This window comes from Melospiza melodia, chromosome 2 (genome assembly GCF_035770615.1).
Source record: "Melospiza melodia melodia isolate bMelMel2 chromosome 2, bMelMel2.pri, whole genome shotgun sequence".
Taxonomy (NCBI): Eukaryota; Metazoa; Chordata; class Aves; order Passeriformes; family Passerellidae; genus Melospiza; species Melospiza melodia.
Window position 1 is genome coordinate 18,943,567 of NC_086195.1, and position 19,012 is coordinate 18,962,578.

General features: G+C 40.0%; 1 protein-coding gene across 9 annotated transcripts in view; it reads right to left on the minus strand.

The window, feature by feature from the left end:
* Positions 1-1,380: 1,380 nt before the first annotated feature.
* The window catches only part of LOC134434583 (ras-related protein Rab-9A), a 28,008-nt gene continuing 10,376 nt past the window's right edge, over positions 1,381-19,012 (minus strand). For 3 of the 9 annotated variants that reach the window (XM_063183244.1, XM_063183254.1, XM_063183248.1), the window contains one exon: positions 17,733-18,869. In XM_063183244.1, coding sequence (XP_063039314.1) covers positions 17,770-18,869 — 1,100 coding nt within the window. In that variant the 3' untranslated portion in view covers positions 17,733-17,769. Of the gene's footprint in view, positions 3,544-8,220; positions 8,309-11,108; positions 11,392-11,621; positions 11,765-17,732; positions 18,870-19,012 lie in introns of those variants that run through there. The other 6 variants (XM_063183274.1, XM_063183281.1, XM_063183261.1 and 3 more) reach the window with 6 other exon arrangements.

Below are 19,012 nucleotides of genomic sequence, written 5' to 3' on the forward strand. Positions count from 1 at the left end.
ATAAGGAGATGAGAACATTATCACAAGCTAACATGAAGCAACCTTAGTAAAGCCAGGCTGGAAATGCAACTCAGACTCCACTTTCTACAAGGTTCTATTACTGTTTAGGTAACCTGTCAGGTGACTTAAATGAAGAAATGAGGTATGGGGCAGCTGTTAAAGCAGCTTATGTAAGCATTGATACAGTTTGTTGTGACACGAACTGCCAGCTGTCCCAGGTGGCTGCTTCTGCCCTCTGCTTTCTAACAAGCACAGCTTCCAGCAGTCCCACCAACCCACGATAGTTCTTTTTCCTCATTTTAAAGGACACCTGGAACTTTACATACATGTTACACAGTATGCTCTGTCCATCTACAGAGCTCCACATACTGCTAACAGGACACTGTAATATTTGAGGTGTGTTACCTCTTGAAACAAATCAGTGAATTGAAACATAAGCCACAAATGCCTACCTTACATCCATATGGAATGAAACCTAGCTTTTACAAAGTACAGAAATTAATGTTTATTATTAAGCATTATGATTTTATACCTGTCACCTATATGTGCTTGTCAAAAGATTTTGGATTCTGTAGACACTAAGTAGTTTCCCTCTGAGACCAATTCCTGGCCCAATTCCTATACTGTCTTATTTACTAAGCATGTCCACGCCTGTTTATCTTTACTGGCCACTTTTGTGATGAGTGTGCAGTTGTGATACAGCAGCTCCCAGGGCATGAGTAATACACGTCTATGGGATTATGTTTTAACTTTATTAAACCTACTTCTGAGATGGAGGCTTGGTAACCATGATGTGAAATGGAAAGGGGACAGATGGGGAAACACAGATGCCTGCACAGAAGAAAGATGACAGTGGTTCTCATCCTTCATTTTTCCCTTTTAGCAATCTTACTTGAATGGCACCTATAGTACTCTAGTCACAGTATCTTCAGTTCCTGTTTTATTTCAACCTTAATCTCTGCTAAAATGAATGTTAAAGGAAGCTTTAAGTAGTAAGGTAGTGCTTTTACAACAATTTCATGTCACTAGCTTCGTAGCCCCTAACACAAGCAATCTTAATTTCTGAAGCTTTTTGCTCTCTCATCCTAAGATTAAGAGGGATTTAGCTAAGATTTTCTTCACAGATCTTTTCATTCATTGACTAGAAATTAAACATAAGTAGCAGTTCAACCTATATTTAACTGCTCAGGGACTGAACTTTGAAACACAGTTCTGTTGGTGTAGATGCAGGACTGCAATGATGAATCAGACTTAGGAATGCACAAAAGATAAAAAGATGGAAGTTTTAAGCAGGAGTAGCAGATCTGCAGACTAAAGTTGTCCTGGATAGGTCAAGCAAGAATAAATACATTCAGAAAAGTGTACTAAGAGCAACAAGGATTTGTTTTTGCAAGCTTTACTTCCAAATAATTACACCTGGTACAGATTGAGCAGATACTTTTAAGATAAAGTGCTTGCTGGTAATGTACTCTTCAAGAAATGCTTTTCCATTGAAACAAAAACGTTTCTGTACAGAAAGCAGTTGTTTAATCAATAACATGGCCTGTCCTGCAGCATCAGACTTCCTCTCAGACCATGAGCACATGTGTGCCTGTTAGCAGTCAATTACAGATGGAAGCAATTGCTACTGCACTAGCAATTTTGCTACTGCAAGGACAGTGGTTACTCTGAGAGCCAATAACCATTTCTCATACAAGTATTCTACCACTTAAACTGCAGCTGAAAGCCTCAAAAACACCTGCAAGTTTTGTCTGCCTGACAGCAAATTACTGTCCAACAAATACAGTTCATAATTATGAAATTAATTCAGTAATATAAAAGATATTATCTCTTAAAGGTACAAGTCCATATCCTAAAATAGCAATTTTAATAATGATCAAATTCAGCTCAAACACTATCTATAGTTATATACCTGTATTAGGGCTGAAAGCTGTCAAATCTACTGTAAGTCAAGAGCTTCCTGAGTTCTCTACGTATTGCCATTCCTTAATATCACAGTGCAGATATTACAGGTAAACACATTCATAGCTCAGGGTAACAAACAAGAAGTTTGGAACTTCTAAGGCTGTACACAAGTTTTCCTAAAAAACTGTCACAATGTGGATCCTTTCAAGTGCTATTAAAGCTGACTGAATAAAGCATTTCTTTTTCAAAAAATGGTTATATTTCAGTTACTCAGATTTTTCACCTTATTGATCAGAAACATGCCAGAATGGACTTAAGGCAAGGACACACATTAATTTAAAAAATGATCGGTATTTTGCATTAAACCACTGGAGAAATTAGTGCAGCATCAGATTAATGTATGGGAGAAAATGGACATTAAATACGTAGGAAATTTAATTCCAACTTACAAACTTACACAAATTACAGTAACATTAGGCAATTAGAAGACCTGGATGTAATTTATATTAACTTATAATAACCAGATTAGAGATGAAGTACCACTCACAGCAAAAGGAATGTAGTGAGACTGAAGTTTAATATCTAGCATTGTTAAGAAACTGACATCTAATGAAGCAAAACTGGAATGCCAATTTCATAAAAATATACACATACAAAAGTATCTTTGTGCCTGAATTCCAGAACAGCTTCTCCAAAGTAGTGCTTCTAGAACTTTCAAGTTTTAATTATATTCAAAGTATTTATCATTTGAATAACGTTGGCAAATTATATTCTTATATTATTTTTTCCTTGATGTCTTCCTAAACAGAAAGCATCACTAATTCAATAACGGGTCACTCATGAATGGAGATTTTTCTTTTTCTCCCCCATGAAAGCAGCAAAATATTACAATTTTAATATTAGAGTGAAATCCATTTGTTATTCTATCTACTACACCTTCCCCATTCCTTTACAGAGCAAGCTAGTCAACAGTAATTTGGCAAAAAGAAATTTAAGTCAACAACAAGATGAGCTGGGCTTCGGTTTCCGATGAAGGTTTACCGTATCTGTTTGAATAAAGTGATCTGATCTATCTTCAGAGGCTAGAACTCTTCTAACAGCTTCTTCAAAGGCTGCTGCAACATTAGTGGCATCTTTTGCACTGGTTTCAAAATAGGGATAGTTGCCATTATTCCTGCACCAGTCTTGGGCTTCCTCTGTAGATACTTGCCTTTCATCGATATCAACTTTGTTACCCAGTATCACAAATGGAAAACTTTCAGGCTCCTTCACATCTGCATAATAAATGAATTCTTTCTTCCAGTTACTTAAGTTTTGGAAGCTTTGAGAGTCATCCACGCTGAAGGTTAGCAGGCAACAGTCAGAACCTCTATAGAAAGGAGTCCGCAAGCTCCTGAAGCGTTCCTGACCTGCCGTGTCCCATATCTGCATGGTAACAAAGTGTCCATCCACCTCCAGCTCTTTATTTAGGAATTCCACACCTATGGTATGAAACAGCTGCGCGTCGAACTTGTTGGTGACATATCTGTTCATGAGGGAACTCTTCCCAACTCCACCATCTCCCAGCAGTATTACTTTAAGGAGTGATGATTTTGTTGCCATTTTGTTACGGGAAAAGATCCTCCTGTTTTCCTAGACCTGTAAAGATTAAGGAAATCATTAGAAAGGAAAACAGTTGTGAGCACCAAATTTTGCACACATAAATATCTAGAATGTGTTTTAAATTCCACCAACATTAAGTCTCATGAACAAAACCAAGACTCCACTAAACAGGTGAAGTGCAGTTATACTCCAGTAAGAGTACCCACTCAAGAATATCAAATTAAAGAGGTGTCTTTTCCACACACTGCAGTCTGCATCTAAGCAGTATGCTGCATAAATTACTGGTCTGTCACTTAGAACTATTTTAAACCCCCAAATCCTTCAAACCACTCCTCCTTTGTACCGAAGGGGTATCACATCACATTCAACAAGTGCTACAATTAATTTATGTTCACTGGAAAAGGTTCATGGAAAAAAGCAGAGAATTTTATAGAGCATGTGCCTTTAACTAGTCACATCAGTGCTGTATTTTATCACCGAAGTTACTTTTTAAACCAAAGCACTAGAAACACAGTTATCTATGAAACTAATGCAAATGCTGTAATTTTATTTAGATGAGCATTCAATAGCTTATAGTTTACTCCTTGCAGAACAGCATTGATGAATGGAAAACTATTAAAACTTGCACAAAAGAAAGTCAGCTGTCACTACTTAGACGATACTCAAAATGCCACATACCAAGCCCAAGCCTACAATGACAGTGCAGTAAGGAGGTGTCAACTTCCCATAGTAAAACTGTCAGAAATTCTGGAAGTGCCAGTGAATAGTCTGGCAGCCAGCATGGGGACAGCAAATTAGTGACAAACAAAGAAAGCTTTTTAACTGTTAGACTTAAAAAGAAATTAAAAAAAAATCCTTTAGCACTAAAGTAGTTTGCTTATTAGTGCTTTGTACCCAACCTTTGCCCTCACAACTGTAGTGGCATCTAATACTGTAACATGGTGTTTTAATTGCTTGGGGGTAAAGTTTCATTTTATCAAGCCCAAACTGAAGTTTCTGTATGAGAACTGCGTTCCTAAACCTACCTGATAGTCTGGGCTTCAGCCCTACCAGGCTTCTCTGAAAATAGCATCTATTTAAAATGGAAATGGGTCATAAGTTGCCTAGTCCCTCTCTTTCTTTGAAGGAAGGAATGTGGTCTTGCTAGTTGTAATTAGCATTACTGGCATATACATCACCCACAGTGTGGCTGTAGAATTAGAACCTGATACAAGCTGGTGTGAGAGTCATATGACTCTGTGCTGCCTTACAATCAAGGCCTACAGTAGGAGCAAGAAATTTCAGGAATTTTTTTTTATCAGTGACTTTCCATCTTTGAATATTTACTTGCTAGACACAATCTACAGTAAGACAAAAGGGGTAGTTTGAAGCCTCAACACACAAAAAAAAGTCAAAATACAAGGAAGTGACTGCTTCCATTAAAATGTTTTTCAGAGCAAGGAATTTAATTCATTCATACTGCATAATTAACAACGTTTATAAAATCTTAATTCTGTACAGGTTTGTATGATAATAAAACTTCTTAGAAGCTACAATAAGATAGTTCACTTACCCTTCAGAGAGCTACAGAATAATGGCTAGGGCTCAGGTTATGAACACATACATTTTAGTGCATGCAAAAAGCCTCATTAGAGTCACTGGACTACTTGTGTAAGAGCTGCAGTTAAGAGACGCTTAACTCTTAACTCTGAAAATGATCTAGTGTATTTATTTATATCTCCAGTTTCTACATCAATAGATAGGAGCTGCTTCTTAATAAATAATGCTTTCATGGCACAGAGGGTACTGAATGTTCTCCTGTTCTTTCCACCAGTGCAGGGAACAAGTTATAATTTATTTTTCCAGTCCTGCAGAAATCGGAAGTTCCGCGGATGACACAACGTGCACAAATAACTGGCTTAGGTGGTTCTGACTGGTGCTAAGCACTCTGCATTGTTCTTTAGCATCTGCATTTCTATCAATGGCAGTTATCATCATGAAATTGTCCACAAAGCCACATTTTAAACAAAATACACAGAAGCAAGGCGTTAACAGTATCTACTGCTTTGTGCATCTAGAACCTGCAAAGTTAATTTGCACAATTTCAGCTATGTGGGCCATTCCAGTGAGGTCTAAGAGACTGATGACCACAAAATTAGTTTTACTGGGCAGACAATTACAGACCAACCACAAACTATTAAAAGTGGACCAAACTGGTCCTTTCACACAAAAGCTACAGAAAGAGTCTTCAGTGATGTTGTAAGCAATGTTGCTTTTCAGTACATTCAGTTTCCACAGCTGCCATGCTAGGCTGGAATTAAGTTTCTGTAAAGTTTTTAATCCAAAATAATGGAATATACATTGAATAATTTAAATAGATGCTGACAAGCTGTATCTGAAGCACCAAAGAAGCATGTTTGAAAGTATTAATAAGTATTTTTGTTTGAAAGCATGTAAGACTTGATACATTTACAGTTTTATTATTGTATAAGGGGACTCATCTGCAGCCACAACTGATAAAGTGATTTAGAGTATCTGCTGAATCAGCTGTATTTTTCAAAACAGTAAACTGCTGCATTTATTTTCTAGTTGTGCATTTTAAATAAGTTAAGATTTTTAAAAACCTCAATTTTTTAAATTGTTTTTTCTAAAGTTATGAAGCCTTAACACTCCAATAAATAATACAATGATAAAATACTCAAAACACTACAAGAATTAATATTATTTCTCCTATTATACAATTTATCTGTATAATGTGCATTTTGACAGTGGTTTTGGAAGGGGTGGTTAACATACAATATGATGTTTCTGAAAATTTACTATGTCAATTTTTCAGTTTAAATCATCATTCATCATCTGAAAACAAAACAAAAGCTTAATTCCTAATGTGCATCTGATTGTTTTACCCAGCATTAGGAATCACAAAACAGCATAGAATTAGATGTAACTGTTTGTTATAGTTATTTCTTAACAATTAGTCAATGTAAAAGTAATCTCAACCTAGTAGACAAAGGGCCTGTAAGAACAATCATTTTCCTCATCTTCTTCAATCATGTCAATATTCAAAAAAAGTCAGAGCAAATAAAAAGCAGCCTCACTCGGGTTCATTTTGATAACCATTTCTGAATTGCTTCCCCTAACTAAAAAGGATTACAGTGCTTAATCACTGACTTCAATATTTCTGTTAAAAGCAGGGAACATTTTCTACTAAATGTAATTTATGATATGATCATATACCATAACACAAAACAGTAAATTAATTTTTGCCTTTAAGGATGTCCCTTTTAAACAGTAAAATGAATTGCAAGTCAAATATTTCCACTATCAGTCCAAATATTTGCTGTCACAACAAAAGACAAACAGCTAAGCAACCTCAGAAAAATCAGTTTGCATTACAAAATGCAGTCCTGCAAAGGTTAACAAAATACCACTGCCTTGTCCAGTCTATCCATCTAGATTGTGTTACTTCCAGCTTAATATCTGTCTTTGAGTACAAATACCTCTCTTATATGTACTGAGGCAGCACTCAAAGAAAAGCAAGACTCTTGGTCTGGAAAACTATTGTAGCAACATGTGAACCCAAGTCTAAGAATTTGTCCTTTTTTTACTATAAAAATAATTTCATAGATTAAGGAGGACCCACTCACACCAGTGTACTGAGGGCTGAAGACAAATGCTGAACCCAAGTTCTATGGAAAAGCAGTGCTGGCCAACACAGTAACTGCACTGCCTCTGCAATGTCAGCAAGCTGCAAACCCCATGTAAACTATTAAGCAAACCAAGGCAATTGGAACTATTTAGTTTATTTTTCCCATGCTGATACCAGCCTCTGCAGCACACCATTAAAAATCCAAACAAAAAAACACATAGCAACTGAAATCTCCCTGTTTTTAATAGGGCACCAAACCCTGGATCTATTGTAACACCACCACTGAACTACCTCAGCATTTTTGAAGAAACAGATGTAAGGGACACTTCTAATTTCCAGACAATTGCTTCTCTACTTGGATTTACTTTCTAACTTGGAAATAGGCAAGAAAATTTGTTTCGGTTATCACTGTCATTCAGTGGTCACTTGATGAATCACCTACTATACAAAACCAAGACTAAACCTAAAGGTTTTCTTGAGGATATGTGGTACACTGTCCTTTAACTAACGCTGTTAAATATAAAATAGACTCAAGTTTGTTCCCATCATGTAAGTAATCATGTTTACTTACAACCTAATGTGCCATCAGCCAAAAAGGGCCATCTTTGACTTAAGAAAAAGACACTTAAGTTATGGACAAGCAGAATCAGCAGTTCTATGAGCATAACACTGACCATGTTTCACAACTTCCTATCCTCAAATTTACACATATAAGCACATCCATTTCAGTTTTGAAGCTTATTCACAATTTTATTTACTAAGCCACCATATTTTGTTAAGCCACTGGTATCAGATTAGAAGTTTAAAAAGGCACACCACTGCAAGCATTTTGACTGAAAAAACACTTGCCTTTCAATGGAAATGTAAACTCCCTCCCTCATTAGTAGTTGGGTTTTTTCACAGCAACAAAGCATTTGACAATAATTGCCAGACTAGCATAGAAAACATAGTTTGTTAGTTAAAGCAGCCCATCAAAGAATGACATTAATTGCTTCTCTGTGAAAGGTCTGAAAAGAAGTCCCAAGAACTACAAGAGTAGCAGCAGAAAGGGCAGAATCCAAAACTACACAGTTTTCAACACTTACTGTTTGTGGAGGATTTACATTTCTCAGCCCTCAATTACTACAGTGGTAAAACTTGTTGCCTATAGCAGATCTGCAAGTTTCCAAAAATCTGAAAAGAAAGGACAGAATCATGTTTTCTCACTTTTCTCCCCTTAGTCAATCCTTGTTCTTTGATTTGGGAGGTAGTGGTTTAGACCCTGGTCAATTAAGTGGCAGAAGAATACTTTTTTAGTGCATAAGAGGCCACAAACATGTTTGACTTTGGAAGACTTTCTCAATTCAAAGGAAAACAACCAGATATGAAGCCAAGAGGCCACAGGCTTTGTACTTTCGAACGTGCTACAAGCAGAGACATTAGTCAGCCTCCAACCTGACCCTCCCCTCCACGGGCATTGACGTAAGAGCCGTGGATCAGGAACTCCCCTTTGCTGACAGCCACTGGTCAGCTGCCTCAGAGCCAGCCCTACCAAAGTCCTCATCTCCTCACCAGCCTTCCTTCCTGTATCTCTGATTTCACCACTGCACTACGAAGATAACTTGTCAGCAAATTATTAAACATCTATCCAAAAGAAAACACAGACTATCTGAAATTGCCTCTTGTTCTAAGCAGCCTTGATCTAACACCACAAAAAATCACTGGAATTTACTTGTAATTTCTTATATGAACCCAACCCAAAATGAACTGTCATTCAGCTGCTGCCACTCATTCAGATACCAAAAAAAGTTTTATTTGGGGGTTTCTTTGTAAGGTTTTGACTCCTTTGAAGCTCAGGATTCTAGTTCAAACAGTTGCCTGGCATGACCCAGGACTATGAAAGACCCAGTGGCCAAAGGAAGGAATCCTGAAGTTCACATAACCCTTGGATCATTAAATCATTTCAGCACCTACTGCCAGAATCTCTTCATTTATTCTAACTTCTAGCTAGACACAAAGTCAATTAGCAAAATCTCTCCCAGTTTAATCTTGCATAAGCCTAACCTTCACCTCCAACCTCATTCCCCAAATTCAAGTAAAATGAGCAAACTTATTTATTCCAATTTAGTCAGTTGACATTTCTCAGCAGTTCACAGTTAAATATGTTCCATCTTAAATATTCTATTACTGTCAGCCAACTTCAAAACACCCTTCAGTGCTGCTGCTCCTGGTCCAACACTGCTAACAATGCCTGAGCTATTTGACATTCTCCTTGCAACCTACTTCTCTATTACTGCTTCCACTCTTTCAGTAACTTATCCAGCAATTATTTCTGCCCAAATGTGCTCATCCTTCTCCCTTGCATTAGTTTTCCTTTTCCTTCAGGGAATCTTAGTAATAGCAGCCTCTATTGGTTCAAGGCTACCTTGTACATTCATATTCCTCCCAGTGTAGCTCTTGTGACAAAAGCCCATCCCTAAGGCATTAAGTGGGTTACACTGTACTAGACCAACACACCTGTCTGCTCAGAAGAAAAACAAAAACAAAACACAGGGGAGAACGAACACTATTAAAAAATAAAATAAACAACAAACGCTAAGGACTTCTTACAAGCCTTTTTGCTGGGAAGTTTTTATCCATTGTGAAACATTTATGTAAAATTCCAAACCTAAGGAGCTGGAAGATCTGTGTCCCATAATTTATTACCAAATTGACACAAAATAAAACAAAGCTTGAAATCTAAATATCTTATTTGACCCTCTGCAATTCTTTTCTTACACATATTTTCAATTTAAGGAAACTGATGGTGTTTGAGCACTCAAAAGTAAAACAATGAAACAAGAACTGCTAGAGCAGGTGCTTTGGTTTGTTGGGGGTTTTTTTTTGTTTGCTTTATTTTGGTTTTTTTTAATACCCACTGTCTCTTTTTAACTTTATGGAAAAGGCTTTACTAAGATTAAGACAGCAAAGACAGCTCCATACAACCTGAATGGAGACAGAGAAAAGTAACTGTTCATTATAAATTTGATGCTGGTATAAAACACGGATAGAGCTGTATCATCCTTTGATTTGGTCTCCCTGAAAATAAAAGTGCTAAGAAAAAAATGATTTTTGGATTTATTTTGGGAATGTGTGCTCTCCCTCCAGTCTGCCATTACAGCTTGTTACCTTCTAAAGCTACTAAAAGTAATGGAAAAACACTTTGAATAAACAAACAAAAAAAACCCCCGAAAAAAACCCAGTCACACATAGCCACCCTTGCTCTAAAAAAAGCTAGCACTGACAACTTCAGTGTTGCACAACGTGTTGAAAGTAAAGACAAATAAAACCCACATGCTTATTTAGTGTAGCTGCAAATTATTATGGACAAGAAGGAAAACAACCTGTAGGGATGGGAGGCTGCATGAGGGCTATCTGCAGACAAGCATTTCAGTTCCTGAACAAAACTTAGCCAAGACGCTCCCTACTTAACTTCCCACTTAACTTTTATTAGCTTCCCACCCAAGTTAATAAAACTTAAATGCTCTCCATGGATCTAGTTATACGTAACCTTGCTATGAAGGCACTAATGGAGGTTTTTAAAACTATTTCTCTTGCACTATCCTGTTAGTCACTAAATTGCTTTGAACAAGTTACCTGTAACACGGATTTACTTATACCGAGAGCAGCCCAATAACCACGCAGACGTGGGCGATTCCCAGCCCTGGCCCATCCCTATCCCTGCCCACACGGGGAACTCTCCCGGCCACCCCTGCCCACACCTGAGCCCGCAGAGCCACCTGCCGCCACCGGGCACTCCCTCAGCCGCCCCTGCCCACGCCTGAGCCCGCAGAGACACCTGCCGCCACCGGGAATCCCCCGGCCCCGCAGAGCGGCTGAGCCGAGCCACTGCTTCAAACAAGAAGTGAAACCCAAGGGCGCGCTGGGCAGGCGGCCGATCTCCGCACAAGAGTCCACTGGGTTGGAAAAGACCTCTGCCATCACCGAGACCAACCTATGGCCGAACACTCCCTGCGAAGCAGCCCGCGGACTGAGTGCCACGTCCAGCCTTTCCTCAAACACCTCCAGGGACGGTGACTCCATCACCTCCCTGGGCTGCCCGCTCCAAGCCCACAGCAGCGAGGAAAAGAAGATAAAAGGAGCTTCAATACTTCTTCTGTTCCCAGTCCGAACCGTGCTGAGCACACAGGTACGAAGCCGAGTTTCAGCCTGACAGATCAGCGATGTCTCTCAGACGGGAGGAAGCGCTCCGGGGTCGGTGACCGGCCACAGGCCAGCTGGAGCCGCTTCCCAAAGGAGCCGCCGCCTGCCCCGGAGTCACGGGATGCCGGATCACGCCACATTCCCCGCCACCCGCACCGGCTCTGGGGAGCGCCCGGGGCCCCCTCCCACCGCGGGCCCGGCCGGGGCTGCCCTCCCGCTCCCGCCAGGGAACACCGGGGAGCGCGCCTGGGATCCCGGGCAGCGGCGGGGAACGCGCCAACAAGGGAAAGGAAAATAACGCAACCTGACTCGGCTCCAGGCCGCGGGAAGGGAACTGCCGCCGCTCCCGAGCGCACTGGGGAGGCCGATCCCTGCCCGCGGGAAGGGAATTGCCGCCGCTCCTCTCGCCGGTCCCGGTCCCCGGCTGCGCCACCGCCACCGGGCGCTGCGGAAGGAACGAACATGGCGGCCAGGCCGGGGGCGGGACCGGCACCACGTGAGCAGGGCCCGCCCACCGGGCAGGGCCACGCCCCGACGGGACCGGGGGGAGTCGCTCCGGCCGGAGCTGCGGGATGGTGCGGGAACGGGGACAGCGGGAACAACAGGAACAACGGGACAGCCGGCAGCGGGAAAAACTGTGCCCACAGCCCAGCCAGGGCCGGAAAGGCTCATTGAAGCCATCTCCCACCGATCACTACCGTGAGCCGTCTGAGAGCGTTCCCGTGGAAATGATAACTTGTGCTTGCTCTAGAACGCCCTGCACTGTTAAGCCCGAAAATGCCTTTATAAAGTATCTGCCGGTCAGAGTTATTTATTAAACGCAGTAGTCTCACTGTGCTCCACACTAAGGGCCCCAGGTGTGCAAACTCACAATTGTAAGGCAGCTTCACTTTACAAGTAGAAACATTTAAGGTATCAGTGAAGGAATTCATCAAAATACAAAGCATGCTATTTCAAAAAAGTAGCCAGACACTCTTTTTCCTGTAATAATTCAGAATAACACCAACTTGACTGTTAAAACAAGATCACAGGGAGAAAAGCTAAAGGAGACAGTGATAAGTCTTTTCTATGCTCTTACAATCTCCTGACGAGGGCAAAGTATAATTAATACGAAAAAATAAATTAAAGAGGTTCCCACACCATCAGGAGGAATAGGTGATGACAGGCATAAGTGCACCCATTTGCTCAAGCAGTCATCACATGCTTCTGATCATAAGGCAGATGCAACCAGACTGGAATTGCCACTTGTAGAGTTGTCTTGTTTTGGATCAGACAGCAACATGGCCCAAGGAATGGAAAACAAGATCTCAGTAACATCAAAAGGAGATGTCTCCTACTGACAGAACAGGATTATTAAAAGGCAGGCCATGCTAGAGGCAAATCTTATGATACCAGACCCACTTTTATCTAACAAAGCTGGACTTCAAAAAATTTTAAGTGCTTTTTTCCCCTGCAATCTACTTTCATCCAATTCTAGAGTAAAAGACAAGCAAGTGCTAAAGGAGTAGGAAAGCGGACTTTAAATTATGGTAATTCTAAAGTATATAAGCTCTGATCAGTTATAAATCTTATTATTTACACAGAAGAAAAAGCTGCATTTAGAAATTGAGGAAATAATTATTTTATTATGTTTTGGGGAGAAGCTACCATGTTTTTGTTTTGAAACAATACTAGATTTTGTTTTTAAACACTTTGGATACATACAAATTTAGAATTGCAGGATAGTTTGGCTTGGAAGTGATCTTTAAATGTCATCTAGTCCAATCACCCTGCAATGAGCAGGGACATCTTCAACTAGATCAGATTGCTCAGAGTTCCTGCCACCATCAATTTGGGTAACCTGTTACAGGATTTCATCATCCTTGCTGTAAAAAAATGAATTCCTAGCCTGAATATAGTCTGTCTGTCCAGTCTGGATCTATGCTCCTTTCTCATCCTACTGGAACAGGCCCTGCTAAAAAGTCTGTCCCCGTCCTGGAAGGTTTCAATGTGGTCTTCACAGTCTTCTCTTCTCCAGGCTGAACCCCCCTAGCTGTCTCATCCTTTCCCCATAGAAGAGGTGCTCCAGCCCTCTGATCATCTTGGTGGCCTCCTCTGGACCTGCTCCAACAGGTCCATGTCCTTCCCATGCTGGAGACCCCAGAGCTGGATGCAGGACTGCAGGTGGAATCTCATGAACACAAAGCAGAGAAGCAGAATCGCTTCCCTCAACCTGCTGTTCATGCTGCTTTTGATTCTTTTTGGGCTGCAAGTTCACATTGCTCATGTCCAGCCTCTGATCACCAGCACCCAACCCCAAGTCCTTCTCCTCAGGGCTGTTGTCAATCCATTCAACTCCCAGCCTGTATGGACATCAGGGGTTGCCCTGAGCCCTGTACAGCATCTTGTACTTGGCCTCACTGACCCTCATGAGGATCCCTTTCAGCTTGTCCAGATAGCTCATTTTATCAAGTTCTATTTGGAAACAAAATTCTTGAACTTCTCAGATAGGATGTATTTTTATTTCCTTTACATGGGAACGTATAAGAAAATAGAAGAGAACCATGGTGTAACCATGGCTACTATGCTCATGATTTTATAGGCCCAAAGGAGCATTGTAGGGTCACTCTCATGGTTAATACACATGCATGAGTGCTTGAGGATCAGGAACTGAAGGCCCTTTTCCTTGTGTCCACTCTGTTACATACCATGTATGTAACAAACACAGCAATTGCTACAAAACAACACAAATTGTAGAACAAATAATGCTTCTGATAGGGCTGGTCACATGAAGCACACCTGCCAGTCCTGAGGTCAGACAGAAGAACATGCCCAGTTAGGATGCAGTTTGAAACCAGTGCACCAAAGTCATTCCTGTTCAAATTCTGACAGCACGTCCCCAGACTTGCCCAGTTCCCACTGGAGTTTTGGCAGATCATTGTCACCAGACCTGCCTTGCTCTTGTTTGCCAGACAGTGACCCTTACAACTGAAGCCATTGTCCCTGCACGCCTTGTCACCCACCATCCTCCCCTGGCTCGCCTCCCCCTGTGCAGCAACCCAGCCTTGCTGCTCCCTCACATGCACCTTCATCTGAAAGCTGACTCTGCACTTTAGGGATTTTGTTCACAGAGGTGCATTCATGTTGTTATGCCATGTCAGAGAGGACAGCACAAAAAACATCCAATGGCAAATAAAGGGCAACTTTCTGTGAGTGGGAGGAAGTTCTGTATCAGCAAAGCTCTCTTATAATAAGAGCTTGTGAAGAATACTTTTTACTATCTGTAGCTGGCAAGGAGACTATGTCCCATCCTGGCAAGTGATGACATGGCCTCAGTAAAACATTACTTTGTCACTTCTTGGCTGAATTACAACAGTACAAAATAAGGGGATATGAAGTCATTTATGGCTCTCTTAATACCAGAATGCAGCAAGCCAGCTCCCAAGCAATCCAAGAAATTATCAAAGTGCTCTTGTTTCTTTCCTTATCTTCCAGGCAGTCAGTGAATTGGACCATTACACCCTGAAGATTCCCTGAAGGACTGTAATATTTGCTCCTTAACCACAGCCTGTTACCAGGCTTGGCACAAAAAAAGAGCTGGTTTTTGTTTAAAGAGCTGCAGTTCTTTGCTTTAGTAGCAAATGTAGATAGCACAGCATTTGGAATGAAATACACTTTAAATGAAAAATAAACAGCAAAAATTTCCTTTTAGTTTTGAAAAGAAGAAAGAGTTATAAACAACAAATGGCAGCTGAGTACCTCCCTAAAAAGTGAACAGTAAGAGGGATATGACAGAGATAGAAAAGGCACTCAACAGAACAGATGGAAGTGGATCTGGCAGGGGATCTCCAGGAACCAGAAGGAGTTTTGTTACTGGTGTTAAAGGAGTGGCGTTGACTACAATTAATAGAGCACTTCAGATATAGAATAGTGCCTTTGTTTTTACACTGAAAATTGTGTGAAATTCATTGTTAATTCAGCTCTCATCTTCTTAAGATATGTATCACAAGTTCTGCAGCTACAGGCTGCTTGATCTTTGAGAGTAATTTATGTTTAAGACTTTATTGCTTCTGTTAAATCACAGGATTCAAGGAGCTGAATTTACAGCATTTCTGGAAAATCCCCTGGAGACAAATACAGACTTTAGCCTTGTTCAGTATGTATTTGTCCTATGTTTGTGGAGAGCACCTCTACAGACATATTCCTTGTAGGAGTAGCAGCACAGACATGCTAAACATTATACCCAAATTAATGGTCCCTGCTTAAAAAAGTCCAGAGAGCTTTTTCTCACCCGGAATGAACTGGAATAAAAAAAGACTTCAACAATATAAAAGCATCTCATTTTTCAAGGCTTTTCTTTTGTTTCTGGACTCTACTTCCTGTACTCTAGTGATCTACACCCTCCTGCTGTTGTACACACCATGTAGTTGCAAGTTGGCTTTTTAAATACATTTTGGGACGAAGCATGTAATATAGCATATAATCTTAGCCAGCCAAATATTTTAAGCCTGCACAGTTACACATTTAGTGATGGGCAGTTCAAAAGAAAATGATGTTACATATTATGTCACAAATGTAGTCAGTGTTACAGATACAAATTTTACCCTTGAAATATATTCAGTCAGAAAGACCCCCCCATGCCTTGTAATATTTCCCTTTGCCAAGATAAAACTTGGATGAGCTGTACATTACTGGAATGGCTTCAAAACCAACTGCAGGCAGAAATTATTTATAAGTTGTTCAGAGCTAAAATAAAGTCTTTTGCTACATGGTGTTCTGACACAGCACAATGCTGGCATAAAGCTCTCCTCAACAGGACCATGACCTTCAAAATGACTGCACACAATCCTGTGCTTGCTGTGATCCACTAACACAGGAGTGTTTGCTCTCCTGTAGTTTCACTGAAAGCTAACAATAATACTTTACACAAAAGTACTGCCACTAAAGCAGGACTGCTCATCAGCATCAATTCCAGCACACAAGTAAGGGCTGGGAAGGAAGGCCACATAGTAACTCCTTGGTTACACAGCTGAACACTGGGGGTCTGGCCTAAAGCTTTAATGTGCATTTTACATCAGTGCAATTCCCCAAACCCACATGTTTTTACAGGTTAAACATCTAACTAATGCTGCTGAAAGTAATGCTGCTTTCTCTTCACAGAAGAGAAAGATTTTTCATCTTTTTTTTCAGTAGAAAACTTTAGGTGTCTCTTTGCAACATCAGGTTACACATAAATTTCCCCATATACAGATAAAGGCCTGTCTTTCAGTCCTGGCTGGCATTCAGTTCACCAGTACCTATTTTCTAATGTCATGCCTCCAGCTCCTTTCTCTGAGAGGTCATGCAGCTCAGCCCAGAGGAGCTGGCCAGCCTCAGCTGTGTCACAGTCAGATGGGTACAGAACTGTCCTCAATTCCTCCACCAAATACTCAGCAGGTTTCTCTGCTCTGCTGATACATTTTAACCTTGAAGTGCTAAATGCCTGTTGTGCATTTGTAAAAGATACAAGTCACTTCTATAGTGAGATTTTTTTTTTTTAATAAATACTTCTAGTGAACAATGAGTGAGAACCCTGTTGACTCTGGAACAAAAATATGTATAAAAACTTCTGCTACTGGATTTCCTTCTATTCATTGTTTGTGGGTAATGTGTGATATACAGAAACATCAATTTTCTCAGTTCAGGACAGATGTCCCAGTTCCAGAGAGGATATCCACTCTTATTATTTTTTTTATTAAATAAACATACATCCAATAGTATATTTACATCATTTTCTGAAATAATTGTCTGATCCTGCACTAATTTATTTGCAGTAGCAGGACACACCATCTTACATTGTAAATCCAGCCTGCATACTGATAGACTGTCACAAGTCCTGTTTTCCTTCTAATAGCTAAAAACACTAAAGCAGGATCTCATTCTTGCTTTCATTTGCTAGCTGCTTTTTACCCCCTTTAATGCTTTACTTTTAGCTTCTTTTTTCCCTGTTAGAAATCACCTCTCAATACAACTAAATGATCTAACACTTGCTTGCAAAAAGTTATTTAATTAAGGAGTGAATCCATGCTGAACATTCTGCAATGCACATAAGTATGTGAACTGCAGCTTTAGAAACAGTAAATTATTGACTGGAAATGAAACTTATGTTCTGTGAAAGAACTCCTCCTGAAGTTAAAAAAAAATTCCAAGTATCCCTTCCCTTCAGGAAAAACTCAGCACTTGGAATAATTTTAATGGATTTACTAGAAAACATTCCACTCACATACAGTGTAATCATTTTTTCCTTTTACCCTTTATTTTTTTACATATTTACATTACTTAAAAACCTGTGAGATCCATTCAAGCCATCTTTAAAAATACATTAGCAGATTTTTAAAACTGATCTTGCTGTTTTTAATTTTTAAAATTACAGAGTTTCAACAGAGGTAAATTGTCATACATGTTTCCAAGCCCTTTATTATAGAAGGACAGCATTACAAACAAATCCATCTGCTGTGGTACCACTGTTCTCCACATCCATTACAAATAACATAAGTCAACATTTGTTCATCTGGATTTGTGTTTCTCACCCAAGCTGGAAGGAAGAGAGTTCCTCTGGCAATCATGGTGACAGTGCAATCAAATTTTTCACAGCGTCTGCACTTTATTTTGTTTGTCTGTGTGCCATTAATCACCTGTGGAAGCTGATGTTCCTGAACAGACGATTTTGTGTACAGAGCCCTGAGCTGTTTCAGTTCATCACTGGCCATTTCCATCACTGTCATCTCAGCAAAAGCCTTTGGGCTCAAAGTTCCTGAAAAAAGGTTATGCTTTAAGTGGCAGCTTTTAGGGTTCTTAAGGTTAGAGATTTTACTTCTGATGCAATTTTTATACTTTTTATCATTTTTAGCATGAAGAGCAAAAATATGTTCTTCAATTTCTTTAGCTAACTCTAGCCATTTAACAGTTTCTTCTTCATCCTTGGCAGAACCAATCAAAGCTTTGTAAAGAAGATCCACACATTTACACCTCAGAGCTCTCATCAGGTCCTGCTGCAGACTGGCTTCGCTAACAACAGATTTAGAATTTTCATGAACACTGTACTGTTCCTCAGAAGAAGAATGCTGATTAATACTGCCTTCTGCATTGTTATGTACCATATTTTTAACAGTTTGTGATGGGATCAAAGTGTTGGAACTAGTCCCATCTAACGCCTCCTGCTGACATGGTCCTTCAGGTCCTTCAGACAGCAACATTTCTGTAGGAACTACACTGAGATGCTCAATTTCTTCTTTCACATCCACAGAAACTGACTTTTTAACTTGCAATGACTGGGCACAGTTATTCTTGTAAAGTGTTTTCCACTTTGACAATAACTGCTTTGCTTTCTTTTTCAACTCTCCTGAAGGGCAGCTCTTGAGAACTCTATATACAGCCTTGGTAACTTCTGTCCCCTGGAGATATTCTACAGTCATATCAACATCTGCAAGTTCTTTAAGATGATCCTCAATATCTTGCAAATTGTTCTCAGACAGCAGGGTTTCAATACAATAGGCTCTGTGTACAATATCTTTCAGATCAGACATTTTTAAACCTAGAAACAAACAAAAAGATCATCACCTTTCCAACAATTACAACATTAATTCACCTCCTGTATATTCACACAAGGTCTTCTTTTAATTTTATGCTATTTTATACTATTTTGTTTGTATCTATCACTGGGTTTCCCATCATTTT